This window comes from Myotis nattereri, assembly GCF_964212035.1.
Source record: "Myotis nattereri genome assembly, chromosome: 3".
Lineage (NCBI taxonomy): Eukaryota > Metazoa > Chordata > Mammalia > Chiroptera > Vespertilionidae > Myotis > Myotis nattereri.
In genome coordinates, this window is record NC_138077.1 from 187,661,595 (window position 1) to 187,678,895 (window position 17,301).

Below are 17,301 nucleotides of genomic sequence, written 5' to 3' on the forward strand. Positions count from 1 at the left end.
CCAGTCAGGTCGGGGAGAAGCTCAATAGTCATTCAGTTTGTAGAGGGATGAGTGGGCTTTACAGGGTCTGCCGCTAGGTTGTAAGCTCAGCCTGGACTGGCGGCAGGGTGAGCTGGTGTGTTTGTTCAGGGAGACCTGGTGATCACCTATGGTGAGCCCTCCTTTTTGCCCTTCTGTCTGCTTAAATGCCCGGGTTTGTTTTGGTAAGTGCTTTGTTTTGAAATCTACCCCACCTGTGGATTTGGGTGACCCTGCGGGGTGGAGTTGCTACCTCTTTTCTTCACCTCCCCCCTCCGTTGGCCTCAGCCAGTGGGGTCTGCAGGAACCCCGACTCACCATCCTGATGCCCATCACCCCCAGCCCTGCGACCCCCACCCCACTCCCCCACTCCTCAGAGCAGTGCCAGTGACCCGGGGGACACAGCTTCACCCACACAGCTCTGGTGCTTGCACACACATGACCTGCGTCAGCCTGACTCAGGCCTCAGTTTCTCCGTGTATATAAGGCCCTTTCTCGCGTTTTATTTTATCTGATTTGGCTTTTTGTGGCTTTCCTTCCTTCTGTACTAATGCTTCTCTCTGATCTTATTTGCATTCAAATTACCTCGCCAGGTGGTTCACCAATTAGAGGTAAGAATGCTGTCCGTGCATCTCGCCACGCCACACCACGCCTCGCCACTGCGTCACCACCACTCCATCCCGTCCCGTCCCGTCCGTCACCTCCCCCATCCCCATCCTGACCTCATCTCCAGCTCTGGCCCCTCAGCACCACCGGCCACCACACACATCCACACTTGGTCATTCCCTCCTGTGGACTCATCCATTGCAAGTCTGATTGTGAAGACAGCTGAGCCCCACCTGGGGGACGGCAAGCCCTGCGGCCTGGCCTCCCAGGCCAGCCCCACGGAAGGGCTCCTGCCGTGAAGCCAAGCCCTGGTCCTCACGGCTGGCCCAGAGGGAGGGCCTTCCTGTGAGGTGGGGGAGCATGACGAGGCCTTTCCTTTCCTCCCAAGAACCTCCTTTGTCTTGGGTCCCTCCATTGTCTTGGGTCCCTCCATTATTACTTAACTCCCTTTAACATCCTGGCCCCATGGTGAAAGGAGGGCCAGCCCGTAAGTGCCTCAGCCCAGCACACACTAGGAGGACCAGGCAGTGAAGATGGTAGTATAGATGGTAGGATGACAGCTGAGAAATACAGGTCCTGTGTGACTAGACCCCTGACCTGTTATCCCCTGGCTACGTTCCTGCAGGAGCCCAAGGGTTCAAAGCCCAGACTCTGGACTAAAAGATTCGGGTTCAAGTGTGACTCACCACCTATGTTACCTTCAGAAAAGTGATTCCTCTCTCAGAAGTCTGTGTCCTCCTCTTTAAATCGGGGCCAAGGCCCCACCTCACGGGACTGTGAGGATCAGAGGAGAGGATAAGGATTTGGGCAGCGTCTGGCACAGAGCGGACACCCTGCAAAGTGGTTGCTTCTATCCTGTATTTACATCATTTTCTTCCCACCTCACAAGTGTCCTTGGGCACATCTAGTCCCTCGGAGTTCAGGGCCAGGGTGGTCTCAGGACTGAAGTTGGGGCTGGGAAGAGCCGCTGCCACCCTATGGAGGTTGGTTCCAGATTTGGGGGTTTCTGTGTACAGATAGGCTCAGGGTCTGTGTGGGTCCCCTGGCCAGTCCTGGCTCTCAGCGCAGGGGAGCCTCCTCTCCCAGCAGGGCTCTCACCCAGGCACTGCTTCCTGTTCCTGCCTGGCACCCCTCCCGCCCCAGCTGAGCTGAACTTAGTGCAGCCCCCCTGCCACCCCCACCTGTTTGAATGAACATTTTCTGTAACAGCGTCCATCCATCCCATGAACATGACCTCCTGGGTGCCCGTTGGGCTGCTCTCGCAGGAGAAGGGTGTTTGGCATGGACCCCGGGCCCTCACGCTCCCCGATGCCCACTGAAGCCAGGACCGCAGAGCAGGCCAGCCCTTTGCCTGCATCAGGACTGAGCCTGGGTAGCCCCTTCTCCCATCTCCAGCTCCCAAGCTCCCAAGCTCCCAGCCCCTCCTGCTGCCCTGGGTCTGGGTGGTGGGAGAGGGACGTCAGGCAGTAAAGGGGCTGCAGCTTGGACCTCCCCGGGGGCCTGGGCTGTGAGAGCGTGGCTTGGACCTCTTCCTGTGGCTCCTGTCCAGACCAGTCAGTTGGGGTCCACAAGTTCTGTCTGTGTCCTCTGTGGGTATGACCGTCAGCCGGCCTGGGCCCTGGGAGGGGCGGGCTGTTAGGGTCACCCTGGCTGTCGTGTGCAGGCGGTGGTTTTCTGTCAGGCTGTGTCCTGTGGGGTTATTCACTGTCCGTTGGACTGTCCTCTGTGGGTGTGATCGTCTGTCGGCTTGTTTCAGGGAAGCGGTGTTACCTGTGCCGCAGGGAGTTACCGTCAGACAGTTTGCCCAGTGTGCTCTCACCGGCAGCTTTCTCAAGTGTTTATTGCCAGGACTGGGGGCGTGGCCAAGTCATGTGGTTTCACTCTCCCACCACCACCCTTGTGTTGGGCTCCTCCACCTGGACCTACCAGGATGGGCCCCAAGCCCAAGTTTCCTCCACCCTCTGTGCCCCCCCAGTCCTGGCTCCTGTCTGTCCGTCTGCGGCCAGAGCAGCCCCTCAGGGCGCCGGCCCGGGTGGGAGCTACAGCCTCCATTAGCCTCCTGAATTATGCAGGAGCCGTGGTGGGTCGAAGCACTTTAGTGGGACCAGGCTGAGGAGAGGAGCCAGAATGGGTGGGGCCAGTGGGAGGGGGTGGGGTGGGAGGGGAGGATGGGTGCTGTGAGCAGAGGCAGCTGGACACCAGGCCCTCAGGGCAAGCCCCTTCCTTCCTGTGGGATTCTGGTGGGTGGCAGATTCCCAGGCTCTTGCCCGGTGAGGGCATTGCATGCCTGCACATCCTAGGCCAGCAGGTCTGCAGGCTGTTCCCTCCCACGCCTGGCTCTTCGTGGCCTGGCACAGCCGGGAGCATTAATGGGGATGCTCCCTGGCAGACAGGCTTCAGTATTGGCTGGAGGGTAGTGGACACTCAGTGGCTGGCAGTAGAGCCCCTGGCAGAGCCGATGGGTGGGGCAGGATTGTGCTTCAGACTACAACCCTTGGTTCCAGCCAGGAGACCACTGGGCTAGTCAGGGAGAGCTTCCTGGAAGCAGCACTGACTTGGGGTGTGGCCCCGATGTCTGCAGCATCTGATCAACACAAGCCACAAATGCTGTCAAGACTCCTCCCATGTTCCAGGCCTGACCCTTGTCTTTATGTCCCCGCAGGTGCCTTGCAGATTGAGAGCAGCGAGGAGTCAGACCAAGGCAAGTACGAGTGTGTGGCGACCAACTCTGCAGGCACACGCTACTCGGCCCCCGCCAACCTGTATGTGCGAGGTAAGGACTCGGGCATTGCAGTGCGGGCCCTGTCTCCAAGGAGCTGAGCTGCCTCTGCTGGCTGTGGACACATGCGGGCTGCCAAGCCCAGTCTCCTTCCCGCCTCTTTCTGCAGCTGTCACAGCAGCAGCAGCAGCGCCCACTGAACAAGCTCACAGTGTCCACCACCACTCTGTCTGTCTTCCCTGCAGGCCCTTTGGGAAGCAGCCGCTCTTGGGAGCATTTGTATCTCTTATAGGTCCTGCACATGGGCCCAGAGCCCCATGGGAGTCCAGAGCCTTCCGAGCAGACGTGTCTCTGTGTGTGTGTGTGTATGAGTATGTGTGCAGCCACACACATTAGTGTGTAAACGTGCACACTAATCTGCCTAGTCTTCCTAGAGTCTGCCCTTCTCCCTTTCCCCCATGCAGGGTGGGCTCCAGGCCAAGTGTGCCTACCGTCTGGCCAGGCCTGCCTGGAGCCTTCCTGGAGGGGAAGCCAGCTGTACTGTTACCAGCCAGGACCCTCTTGTGGGGGTCAGGCTGAGGCAGCCCTGCAGGTGATCACCATGTTCCAGGTGTTCCTTGCTGGGACCGAGTGGCTTGTGCATTTCCCCAAGTCCACATACCCAGCAGAGAGGCCTGGGGACTGTTTGGAGTGTCCAGTTTCTGCTGTGCTCACAGCCCTCGGGCAATTAAGCTGGCCACCTGCTTCTTCCCATGAACATGCTGAGTCTGGTGTGCATTTATGCCCAGGAGGGGCCCTGGGAACCCCTCGTCTCTCCCACCGTCCCCTCCTTTAGCCTCCTGCACAGATGGGCAGCATTAAAAGTGAAACCAGCTCCCTCGGGGACTTGTAAAGGAAAGTGGATGGGGTTTCCTCACGGTGATGGTTTCAGCACGCCAAGTGCTCAGTGCAGCCTCACGAGGGCTGTCCACCTATCCACCCAGGGCCAGGCACGGGGTGGGGCTATGGCAGTGGCCTGTCCCACTCTTTGGGGGTCACAAGGTCAGACAGGGCAAAGACCACCTGTGTCCTTACGGAAGGGCTGCTCCATGTCAGGGCACCGGTTACTGACAGACTACGGGCTGCCAGCCCATTTGGTGATGGGCATATTATGCTTCACTGGAGTTGGCGTGGGATGGGAGGTCCGCGCTGGCCCCCTTGTCAGGTGTGCTGCTCCTTGAGGCTCACCTGGGCCATCCCAGGACCTGCCTTAAGGAACGGCATCAGAGCAGGGAGACCTGGAGCACCAAAGCCACCCCACAGGCCAAGAGGAGGGTTGTAAATAGCACAGCCTTCCCCCTACACTGCTCTAGACGGAGCTTCTGGCAGGCGTGCAGGGGCCTGACAAGTCCCCTCTGAGAGACAAGCAGCTGGAAAGAACCTTCCTTGTCAGAGACCCGTCTGCTTCCACCTGGACCTTTCCATGTGCCCGGTGGTCCTGACCAAGCATTTCTTGGGGGCAGAACTGCCAGAGGCTGTACAAAGGCAGGGACCTAGACCCACGGTGGATGGACCCTGCATTGCCATCGGGGTGGGGAGGGGGCAGCTTTCTCTGAAGTCACCATCACACTGGCCTCAGCCCTGAGAAGGGGCAGTGGGTCTCTTTGGAGATGACCTGAATGTGACTGCCCCAGCCAGCAGCTTGAGCACTGACCAGGGAGCTCTGATCCTCAGCCCCTTGGAGCTTCCCTGTCTGCAGGGCCCCCCTGCTGTCCATCCATGCTGGACCCAGGCAGAACCCTGACTGGCTCTTGCCATGGCCCATTCCCTACCCTTACCCCTACCCCTACCCCCACTAGGTCTTTTGGAATTGCCTTCTTGGCCCACTGCCATAAGCCTTTTGGGCAGGGCATGTGAGTTCCTTTAGTTCTAGCCTCATTTGGCGTGGGACCCTAAAACAGGCTGTTTCCACCTGGCTTTGGTTGTCTCTGCGTCTCTCTGTCACACACGCATTCCAGTGAGCTCTGGTATCTCAGGGCCAGTCCTAAGTCTCTGTCCCCAGGCCCCACCTGAACCTGCGCTTGCCCTGCTTTGCCGGGAGCGGCCTGCTCTACAGCCCCAGGACAGGCCCTCCCTTCCAGACTGTAGACACCAGGACAGCCCTGCTCCTCAGGCCCTTCCTCGGGTCTCTCTCCCATCCTCATCTCAGTCCTGGCAGAGCCCCTGCTTTCTGCCCCAGCTCCTCTAGGGCAGCTCCCGTTGTGCTAGCCACCAGCTCTGTGTCCTGAACCCCAGTGCTGGCCTGCCTGCTGGTCTGCATCCACTCGCCCCCGCCTCCCAGCAGAGCGGCTACCTGTTACCCTCCAGGCCGGGGCACCAGCTATCAGTACCTAAAGCTCAGCATCCAGATCGGTGTGACTCCCTCCCAGGGTTTCTCAGCTTGGGCACTATTGACGTTTCGGGCTGGATCACCCTCTGTTGTGCGGGGCTGTCCTATGCAATGTCGTCAGGTGTTTAGCGGCATCTCAGGCCCACGAGATGCCCGTAATAGCCCCTTGTCATGACAATTCAGAATGTCTCCAGGCCTCGCCCAGTGTTGCCTGGGGGAACCCCTGCGGGTGAGAACGGCGCTGCATGGACGGCCTCCCATGGGCAGTCATCTCCATCCACCTCTTGTCCACTAAGCTCGAGGGCATGTCTCCTCCTCCGATCTGGCTTCAGTGTCTACCTCACTTCCTGCCTCTTCTCCCCCAGACTCTCAGGGCTCCCACTGCCTCTCTGAGGCCCTGCGGTTGCTGCATTTAATGGGACAGCGAGTGTAAAGTTCCCGGCGTGTCGCCAGGCACGCAGGAAATGCTTGGCAGTCAGTAGCCACGGCTGCTGTCAGGATAGCACCGGTGGGGGAAGGATGCGTCATTCAGTTACTCTGACTTTGCTTGTAGTTGCCCGCAGCGCCACCCACAGTCTCTCGGGCCCAGGCATGCCTGGTGGGCCAGCCTCTCTCCCTCACCGTCTGACTTTCCTGAGTGACTCACTCTTTCCTTCCATCCACAGCGTTTCTCTCCTCCAGCTCTCAGGACGTACAGCTGCCAGGAGCCAGGGCAAGGCCACACCCTCCGCAGAGCCTGCCCTACCTGCCCTTGACTTTCCCCTTCTCTGCAGGGAGCTGGCCACTAGGTCACAACGGTCTCTGAACAGGGCGATGTCTTCGCAGCCTTACTCCCCACAGGTGCCCAGACCAGCTCCTCACACTAGTGCCGTGCAGCATGGGGCTTCCTCAAGGTGGCGGGATTCTGGTGGCTCGTGTGCTTCGTGGGTTTGTGGGCTGGGTGGGCCCTGACTCCAGAGCCCAGCTCTCTGGGTCTGTCCAAGCCATGGGGTGTGCGTGAGGCATGGGGGCCGTTCTGTGCCCCACTTCCACCCCTCCCGGTCCCGCCCTTGGCGTCCCAGCCCCTGCCAGGGGACTCAGCCCTGTCCACTGTGTCCTCCATGAGTCCTGAGTCTTTCGTGAGCGGCGTGGTCCGCGCGCACCTGTGTGCACGTGCGTGGGGCACAAGAGTCTTGTCTCGTTTCCGTGCTGTGTGGGCAGATGAAGGTTGGCCTGTTTTTACTCTCTCTGTGTTTCTCCTTGTCTTTTTTTTATTCCCTCCTCATCCTCATCGCACTCTGCCATCAACCCAAACTCTCATCTCTCAGATCAGCGAGAAGGTTGGTCCTTTTCACTTCTTATCCATCTACAGTTCTCCCGTCGATGGGATGCTCCCGTCTGTAGGGACCAGCGGGCACGGCCAGCTCCCTCGGGCTCGCTCCAGCCTGGCCTGCCCGCCAGTCGGGCTCTGCTGTCTATTGTTTGGGCCGACAGGCGGGCAGGACCAGGGGTGGGTGGGCAGGTCCCCCTGCCCCGCATGTTCCTGCCGCTTGGGTCCCTGATAAACCTTGTGTCTGCATGTTCCTTTAGTTGGGCTACCCTGCAGGGTTGGGCGAGTCTGGTGCATGGCACGAAGCTGCACTTCACCTTTTGCCCGGGCTAAGCCAGCTGTCTGTTCCAGGTGAAATTCAGGTGTGGTTGTGGGAGTTATGAGCTGAGGTGCTCTATGTGGACCTGTGGGCCTTCCAGTCACTTAACTCCACGTTTGCCTGAGCTCAGCTGAAACCCTTGGGAAGACAAAGGGAAAAGGCTCATCTGGAAGGAGCTCACCCCCTCAAAACCATGCAGCGCAGGACAGAAGTCCTGCAGCGTGTGCCCTGTCCTGGCCCAGCAAGTCTCAGTAGAGCAGCAGCCCTGGCGTGCCTCCTGAGCTTCGTGTCCGTGGCTGTCTCAGGCCCACTAGATGCCCGTAATTCCCACATGGGTGGCACATGGTATACTCTGGTCTCTTTCCTCCCTGGCCAGAGCCAAACGAAAAGCTTCCCACCTGCCCCAGGCCCCTCTCTCTGCCCGAGCCTGCCAGGCAGCTCCCATTTCCTCAGCCCCACACTGGGTTACACCTCGAATGATCTCTTGCAACTCTGAGGCCCACTTGGGAGCCCTGAAGAGGCCCTGTCCCAGCCACAGGTTGGAAAGGGCTTCCTGGAGACTCCGCTCCAGCCCTTCCCAGAGCAGGCTCACATGGGCTGTTCTCAGCCCACCCGCAGGGGCTGGCGGTTCTTTCTGTGCCCGGTGGTCTGAGTGGTAGAGGAGGCCCACCTGTCCGCGGGGCTTTGGGCTGAACCCCAAGGAGCTGAGATGGGCCACCTGGTCCCCTTGGAATCATCTCTGTGGCTTGAGTTTCCTCCATGAGGGAGAGGGAGCCAGTTGAGAGGAGGGCTGCAGCCTCAGCTCAGATATCAGCCCTGAGCATCCAGCCGTATGCACTCCTGAGCTCTGGGGCATCTGGGTTACACCATTTCGCTGACCGGGCGATCTGCCCGTGCAGTCAGAAAACAGCCATCAGCAGAGATGGCGCAGCCTGCAGCCGCCTCCCTGTACGCCCCTCTCCCCCGCCCTCCTGGTCCCTGGTCCCTCCCCCTCCCCCTCCGTGGTCCCACCAAAAATAAGCACGGACACAAATATTTAACAGGAAGGCAGAAGTGAGTTTCTAAATATTCCGGGGGGATTTGCTGGGCTGGTAATTTGTTTGGCGCTGATAATTACATCTTACATTTTTCCAGCTTTACTTAAAACTGTGCGCCGAGTGTGCCGGCATTTAATTACTGCTCTGCGGCAGCCACAAGGTTATTTATTAAAGAGTTATTTTATCTTGATACAGTGGATCCTGCCCCTTTATCCCCTCCTTAATGTTGTGTTATTTTCATCAGAGAAATTTCCGCGCGTGAATGCAGATTGCGGGGCGGCCTCCCCCTGCTATTAGGCTGTCACTCCACTGAATGCTGGTGTCTCCGGGTGCCGCCCCGCCCCATTAGAGGGGTTGTCAGCGCAAATAATTAGACTTAAAAGTTACAGCTAAAATATAATCCAGAAATGGCAGGGCCCTGTTTTGGAAACTGTCTGTAAAATGTCAGCACTCAGGATGCACGGGGAACAGTAAGGGACCGGCGTTGTTGGAGCTCAAGATTAGACCCTGAGTGCATTTTCCCCAGCTCTGGGTTTCCTTCCCCACTGTCGCTTCTGTCAAAGACCGAGTCCAGGGTGAGTCCTGTTCCTTTTGGAGGCCTCGTGTCTGAGAGCAGGAGGAATGACAGCTGCTGTAGTGAGGCACCAGCCCCTCTGGGCTGTGGGAATGGGGATGGTTGTCCAAGCAGGTCCAGGAGGCACGGCCCCACGGGCACCGGCGACCTCAGCAGGTTGTCTCTCGCCTCTCTTGCCATGTGGCTGACGCGCAGTGTCCTTGTGAAAGCGTCAAGGTTCGCACGCCCAGGAGCGTCTGGGCTGGAGGTCCTTGCCTGCTGCGAGGGGTGACAGTGGAACAGAATACCTTGTCCTCCGGGGACATGGGGGATAAAGTCCAGTCAGCTTTCCGTGCTGCTTAGGTTGGAACCCAGGGTTCATTGATCAAGGACCGACTTCCTTTTCCTGGGGCTCTTTGTTCTTATAGTCAGGGATCGGACCAGACCCCAAGCTTCTGCCACTGACGGGGGTCAAGCTTGCAGCCGAACGCTCGCACGTGGCACAGGCTCTCTGCGTCCCACCCATGTGCCGCCTGGAGAGCCTTGGCTAACCCAGAAACCAGCACGCTTCAGAAGCTTCTCTCTGGAGTCACCAGGTGTCTCTTTTCAGCCCTGTCAGCCTGGGCTCAGAAGGGCATGCATTTTCCACCAGGCAGACCGACTTAGTACCTGGGTAAACTCGGGCATGCCACTAAAGTATCAGACTTTTTAAAAATCCTCACCCGAGGATATTTCCAACTGGTGATTAGAGAGAGTGGAAGAAAGGGAGGAGGAAGGGTGGGAGGGTGGGGGTGGGGGGTGGGGGAGAGAGGGTCAGGAATTGAGCCTGCAACCGAGGTATGCACCCTTGACTGGGAATCGAACCCAGGACCCTTTGGTCCGAGGGCCGAGGCTCTAACCACTGAGAAAGCCGGCTGGGGCTAAAATATCAGCCTTAAGCCAGTCCCCTTGTCTGTAATTGGAAGGTGATAGCCATGGAGACCTTTGGCACATGGCAGGTGCTCCAGAGCGGTCTCCCTTCCCTGAAATGCATGAGCGAAGAGGAGATGAGGCTGAGAGTAGAGAAGATTTGGTCAGTTAAAACTGCCCCCTGTGCTGTGCTGGACCCTGGACCCTGGACCCTCTACAGGCCTGGGCCTGGCCTGCACACAGACCTGCCTGCGCCTCTGCTCCCCTGGCCTGCTCCTCAGGCCTAGCTCCAGAGGGCAAGGTGTCCCCGCACCACCAGCTGCCCACTGCTCCTTTCCATGCCTCCTGACCTCACCTTTGTGCCATCTGTGGAGCGTGTGCAAAGGGAGCTGGGTCGTGGCTTCCTCTTGCCAGCCAGGCTCCGGGGTCCGCCTGTTCTCTGCCACACAGACCTGCTCTTCCTGCGACCTGCTGCTGTCATTCGGTGTAGACTCCCAGCTTTAGGACAGATGGCAGAAACCCACTTATATGAGCTTAATCACAACAAGGAAACTTGCTAGCCTTACCAGACAGAAAAATGTAGAAGTAGATTTGGCGTCAGGCAGGACTGGATCCAGGCATTGAACGTTTGGGTGGGCATTTGCCTGCCTTGTCTCTTAGCTCTGCTCCCCTCCGTTAGTTCACAAGCAGGTCCTCTCATCCTGTGAAATATGGTCCCTGGTCCCCTAAGCTTAGCCACCATAGTAGAGAAGGAAGTTCGCTCTTCTAATCATTTTTGCAAAAGTCTAAAGGCTGCATGTTGTTAGCCAGGTCTGGGTCACATGCCCCATATGGCAAGAACGGGTTGGTTCCCCTGAAGGAAATGAGGATGCCAGTTCTAGAAGGTAGAATGGTATATGTCTATGAGACATGCTGAGACCCCAGTGAGCCTGGGGACACAGGGAAGTGAGCAAGCCCGTGACATTGGTCGTTCCTGGCCCGCTCAGGCGACTGGCAGTGTTTCTGTTGTCTGGAGGCCTCAGAGTGAGGTGGTGTAGATGGAGGCGAGGCCGGGGCTGGGTAAGGTAGGGTTCTGTTAATCTGAGCTGAGGAGTCATTGGGGACCCATGCAGGAATTTTTTAACGGGGAAGTGATGTGAGCAGATTTGTGCCAACTGTTGGTTGGAGGGCCAATTATGGGAGGGGGCCTGGGGGACGACAAGGCAGGAGAACAATGAGGAACCCGAGGCAGCAATCCAGGGAGAGATGGTGGTGGCTTAGACCTTGGGATACCAGTTGCCGGGGATTTGGAGAGAAATTAGTGGGTCTGAAAGATATTTTAGGCGGCAGTCGGGCATGGCGATCTACTTACTGGGCGTCTGGTCCCTGGGCCGCAGCTTGACCCTGTGCAGGGAAGTCAGAGTGGTCTCTGCATTTGTTTCCAGCTCTGATTCTGTGGCTCTAGGCTGTGCAAGCAGCAGAGCCTGAAACCCACAGTGGAGGTGCTCCTGGCGGGGCACCATGGTCTTGCATGCCCGGGCTCCCCAGCAAGGGTCCTCTGAGACCCGCACTCTCAGTGGTGCCCTCTGGTCATTTAGCCTTGCCGCCTGCCTTCTCCAGCCCTGTCTGCAGGGGTGCCCAGGAAGGACACACCCTAGCCTCTGCCACCAGCTGCATGACCCGTCTGCGTGCCAAGCATGCCTGCCCATGGCTAGGTCTTGCCTGCCTTCCCCCTCTGCATGTTCCGAGTGTCTGTGCCAAGCTTGCCGTTTGGGGGCGGGGAGGTCACTGGGCTGCACCTTGGACTGAGAAGCTCAGAGCAGCTTCTGATCTGCGGAGCCCAAGGCTGGAGGCTGTGGCCAGACACAGCCACCCTCCCCCTTGAGGTCCTGTTCATTGCCGTGGAAAGCCGTCTGCTCGGCACCCTCATCATGTTACTGCCATCATCATGCCCATCCTGCCCGTGGACCACGTCCCTGGCCCTGCCCGACCCTTTGCCCCTGCTCAGGCCCTCCTGAGGGGCAGCCCCTCCCATTGGGTTCCTCGGCTGTGCCTTGAGCATGGCTGAGGTCCCAGCAGGTGGCATGCCACTACCTTCGTCTCTTCCCCTTGGGCCTGGAGGTGGAGGCAGTGACTCCAGAGAAGGTGGCCGTGTCACTCCCAGACTGACCCTCTGCCCTGCTCCAGCCGTGCTCCAGGCCCTCTACCTTAGGGTGCCTGGACTTCACTCACTAGTGCCCCACTCGCCCCTCTCGAGACCCTTGGTGGGGGTGGGGGGTGAGGAGCAGGTGGGGGCAGGCACTGGAAGGGGACCTGGATTGTGGCCTTGAGTAGACCTGGCCTTTGCGCTGAGTCCCTATATGGCCCGGGCAGACGGACTCTTCTGGGCCTCAGTTTCCTAGGCTGTAAGCTAAGAGCTTGGTTGCGGAATCTCTCGCGTTCCAGACAGTCCCTGAGTGTAGGTGCTGCTTCTAGCCTGAAAGTGGGGTGGGAGGTGGTAAGCCAGGGCCCAGGGACTCCGCCCCTCCTATCTCTGAGGTGGGATTGGCTCTGAACAAGAGGGGCTGCCTGGATGAGGGGCCCCTGCCCTTCCATCCTCCTGCGTCTCCTGCCCAGCCTGTGAGTGCCTCTCTCCTCCTCCCGCAGTGCGCCGTGTGGCTCCTCGTTTCTCCATCCCTCCCACTAGCCAGGAGGTGATGCCGGGCGGCAGCGTGAACCTGACGTGCGTCGCCGTGGGCGCACCCATGCCCTACGTGAAGTGGATGATGGGGGCCGAGGAACTCACCAAGGAAGACGAGATGCCAGTTGGCCGCAACGTGCTCGAGCTCAACAATGTTGTGCGTTCCGCCAACTACACCTGTGTGGCCATCTCCTCTCTGGGTATGATTGAGGCCGTGGCCCAGGTCACAGTGAAAGGTGAGTGCCAGGGTGCACGCTGCTGTGGGGCCGGGCCCCACGTCATTGCTCTCTCCGGGGTGCATCGGCCCTGGGGTCCTCCTGGCCCTCAATAGTGGAGGGAGGGGTTTTTGTTAATAGTCTTAATAATAATAGTTAACCGGTCCTGAGTCCTGAGGGCAGACGCCAGGCTGGGAAGTACAGATTACATTATTCAGTCTCAGTGTCACCCTGGGGGGTAGATCCTCTCATCATCCCCTTTTACAAGTGAAGAAATGGAGAAGCAGGGTCCACAGAGTAATAATGGAGCAGCCACTTGAACCCTGGGAGGTCTGACTCCACAGCAAGCCCTTCTAACCCTGCGTAGCGCCAGACCTGGGTTTCCCAGCCTCTCAGCAAGAAGGATGTGAAGTAAGATAAATAGCAGCCAAGGAGGATGTTGGCTCCCGGGAGCCCTGGAACAGGCTCTCGTATAGAGCAGACCCCTCGGCGCGCCCGGCCTCCACTCTGCCCCTCTGGTCCTCCCCCTCCCTCGGCAGCTTGAGTGATCCGTGTAACATGTACAGCAGGATCGTGCCGCTCCCTTTGAAGAAAGAGAGAAAGCCTTCCAGTGTCTCCCCATGGCTTTTAGGATGAAGACCAGGGATCCCCACTGCAGCCTCCTCGCGGCTGCTCACCCCTGGCCGTCGCTGGCTCCATCTTGCTCCCTGGGTCTTAGCTCTGTGAGACCTTCCCTGGTCACCCCATCTAAGGAGATTCCCTGGATTTTTTTCCCCATCAAGCACCTTTCTCTCTTCTGTCCTTGCACATACCAGAGTCATCCTCAACGTGTTGATTGCGGCTCTCGCACTGGAACTTTAAACTCCATGGAAGCAGGGACTTGTCTGTGTGGCACGTGCCCTTGGCCGTAGCCTAGTGCCTGACACACAATAATAATTTGTTGAATGTTGACGGTGGGCCTGGAACTTCTCTATCTTTAATGCCAGCCTAGTCACTGGGCCTGTGGGGCCAACAGCCCATCACTCTTTCTAAAGCCCAGGGCTACTCCCTGGGGAAAGATCTCCCCCTCCCCAGCCTGTTATACATAGGGACCAACAGGTGAGCCCAGGCCAGCTGCAGAAGCAGGTCCCTACCCCCCAGCCTGTGTGCCTCCCATCTGCATGGGACCCGCGCAGGCAACGTCACGTCCGGGTCTGATTGTCAGAGGAGTCACAGGGGCTGATGTGAGGATCCAGGGAGTCCCGGAAGTGACGTGCCTCAACACCAGAGGACCCCAGGCCCCTGGAGGCACTGCCAGGCACCGTCCCCGCTTGGTGCCCTCCGAGGTCACTGCAGACATTCCAGGCCGTTCTTCAGGGTGGGCTGTGGGGGTCAACTACACTTTGGTTAGATGACCCCCGAGAGCAGGGTGGGCCCCTGAGGTCATGACCTCGGGTAACCCTGAGCCTCCCTCTTTGTCCCCAGCTTTGCCGAACCCTCCAATTGACCTTGTGGTGACAGAGACAACGGCCACCAGCGTCACCCTCACCTGGGACTCTGGGAACTCAGAGCCCGTGTCCTACTATGGCATCCAGTACCGTGCATCGGGCACGGAGGGCCCCTTCCAGGAGGTGGACGGTGTGGCCACTACTCGCTACAGCATAGGCGGCCTCAGCCCCTTCTCAGAATACGCCTTCCGTGTGCTGGCGGTGAACAGCATCGGGCGAGGGCCGCCGAGTGAAGCAGTGCGGGCGCGGACGGGAGAGCAGGCGCCCTCCAGCCCGCCGCGCCGTGTGCAGGCGCGCATGCTGAGTGCCAGCACCATGCTGGTGCAGTGGGAGCCCCCTGAGGAGCCCAATGGCCTCGTGCGGGGGTACCGCGTCTACTATACTCCGGACTCCCGCCGCCCCCTGAGCGCCTGGCATAAGCACAACACCGACGAGGGGCTCCTCACCACTGTGGGCAGCCTGCTGCCTGGCATCACCTACAGCCTGCGCGTACTGGCCTTCACCGCTGTGGGCGATGGCCCCCCCAGCCCCACCATCCAGGTCAAGACACAGCAAGGAGGTAGGTGGGGGCAGCATGCTGGCTGGAAGGCCCTGGCAGAGCAAGGGTCGGGGGGTGGGCATGTATTCCACATATGCATGGTCCCTTGGAATGCAGGATAAGGGTGTGGGGGGTACAGATCTGCCTTCCCCTGCTCCTTCCCCGGTGCCCTGCCCTCGGGGGGACCAGTGAAGCTGATGGTGCCTGGCATGGGGTGTTGCAGTGCCTGCCCAGCCCACGGACTTCCAGGCCGAGGTGGAGTCCGACACCAGGATCCAGCTCTCATGGCTGCTGCCCCCGCAGGAGCGGATCATCAAGTATGAGCTGGTGTACTGGGCAGCAGAGGATGAAGGCCAGCAGGTGAGCGCCTCGCAAGGACAGGAGGAGGGAGGGGGGCTTCTGGTCCCTGGGGGTCTGTGATGGGCTTACCCGGGCAGGCCTTTCTAGAATGGTGTAACCCCTGGGGTCCTCCTTGGGGCTCTGTGGCTTATGAGGCCTTTATGCTTCTTCGTCTTCGTCACCCTGTGCTGGGGGCAAAGTCATTAGGTCTGTCCTTGAGTGTCCCGGGCTGTGTGGCCCACGTGACACTGGCAGAGCCCTGAATTTCCCCTGGGGCTACATGTCCCAGGTGTTCCCCTGCCCACGTGGCCCTTGTGTGGCCCAGGTGGCCATGTGGCATGGAGCCAGCACCGGAGCCACACTGGCTCCAGAGGGGTCAGCTGCACCCATGTTGGGGAACAGCCTCTGCGTGACCTTGGAGGTCAGAGCGGTCAGTGAGTGCTCCCTGCTCTTCCAGCACAAGGTGACCTTCGATCCTACCTCCTCCTACACCCTAGAGGACTTGAAGCCCGACACGCTGTACCACTTCCAGCTGGCCGCCCGTTCTGAGATGGGGTTGGGCGTCTTCACCCCCACCATTGAGGCCCGCACGGCACAGTCCAGTAAGTGTCTTCTGAGACTGCTGCGTGCTGCAGCTGGGCTGGGACACACACACACACACACACACACCCTCCCCTTTGACCAGGCAGGCGGTCAGGTCAGCTGGGCCCTGGACTGGACTCTGGTCTAGGCTTCATAGAGAGGGACAGGTAAGTGCCCTCTAGTCTGTGTCCAGGTGGCTACTGCACTCATTGCTTCCTGCCTGACTTCTGCCCCCACCACGCCCCCTCGCCCCACCCAGGTAAGTTCTGTGTCTGTGACTCATCTCCTTCCTCCACCTGCCTCTGTGTTGGTCACACCAGCTGGCTAGGCATCCTCAGTGGTGGGACCACGACACTCGCTGTGGCCAGACCAGCCATCTCCCTCCCTGTAGCCCCACATTTCATCTCCTCCTCACCCATATTCCCGCCCTCATGCCCCCACCATGAGTATGTGTGGGCCATGCAGTCCTGCCAAGCCAATTGGACACAGGGCACACCTGTGAGAACGGGACCATGTGACTGAGCGTGTCCATGTGCCTGCACTGCGATCGCGTGGCCATCTGTGTGGAACCAACCGCAAGGCTGTTTGTGATAACTGTGGCGTGTGTATTGCTGTACTCCCGCATGAGTGCGACTGATTCCGTGAGCAGGCGTGTTACCCCATCTGACCACCTGACTGCAGTCCTGCAGGTGTGTGTCAGTGAGTCTGTGCCCCTGTGATTGGGTCTGTAAAGCTGTTCTTAGGATTGGGACCCAGCAAGTGTGTCTCTGGGTATCTGACCCCTGACCCTGTCTGTGGGTCTCTGCAACTCTCCTGATGACACACCATGGACCACGGCTGTCTGGTCACGTGGCCACAGCAGGCCACTGTCCACAGGCTCTGGGTGATGGCAGTGCTGTGGGTATGTGGGACCGTGGCATTGGGACAGGAAGCGTGTGTGATAACCTTAACGCACGGCAGCATCTGTGAGAGGTCCATGTCGCAGCGACTACTCAAATGTGCCAGTGATGTCAGGGAGCCACGTGTGACGTGATGCTTGTGGATTCGTTCCACAAGCACCTCTTGTGCTCCTGCTGGGCACCAGGCCCCACACACAGTGCAGGTCTGGCAACACGACCCTGGCACAGCCTCTGCCCACGGGAATCCTAGTCTGCTGTTAAACCTGCAATTATCCAAATGAGCTTTTAATTACATTTGTGTAAAGTGCTGTGGAGGAGACAGACAGTGGAGACATGGTGGGACGGGAAGAACCTCATCTGGTCTACGGGTTCAGGGAGGGCTCCCTGGGGTGACACAAGGCCTCAGGCAGGGGGTCAGCAGGTGCCAGGGCCTGAAGGAGGTTGGTGTTTGGTTGTGGTCAGGGGCAAGCAGCAGGCCAATGTGGCTGGAGCAGCAGCCAGACCACGGGGACAGAAGGCAGGTGGGAGTGCTGGCTGACTGGCTGCTGCAAGCGGATGCGTGGAGTTGCCTGACAGGATGCCAGGGACCAGTGAGGAGGCTGTGCGACTGTTGGCAAAAGGCGGCAGCTCAGGTGAGGTGTTGCTGAGGTGTTGGCAGTGGATGTGCGGGCTGTCTGGGATGCTGACTGGCCAGGATCTGGTGATGAATGAGTCTAGGGCAGGGGTGGGCAAACTTTTTGACTC

At 59.2% G+C, this 17,301-nt stretch overlaps 1 protein-coding gene across 1 annotated transcript in view; it reads left to right on the forward strand.

Moving 5' to 3' along the window:
• Positions 1–17,301, forward strand: part of PTPRF (protein tyrosine phosphatase receptor type F) — a gene marked incomplete at its 5' end in the record, with an annotated part of 55,912 nt that overhangs the window by 16,837 nt on the left and 21,774 nt on the right. The window contains 6 exons of the mRNA XM_081086075.1: positions 3,287–3,397; positions 5,618–5,734; positions 12,464–12,733; positions 14,177–14,758; positions 14,961–15,097; positions 15,534–15,678. Coding sequence (XP_080942201.1) covers positions 3,287–3,397; positions 5,618–5,734; positions 12,464–12,733; positions 14,177–14,758; positions 14,961–15,097; positions 15,534–15,678 — 1,362 coding nt within the window. The remainder of the gene's footprint in view (positions 1–3,286; positions 3,398–5,617; positions 5,735–12,463; positions 12,734–14,176; positions 14,759–14,960; positions 15,098–15,533; positions 15,679–17,301) is intronic.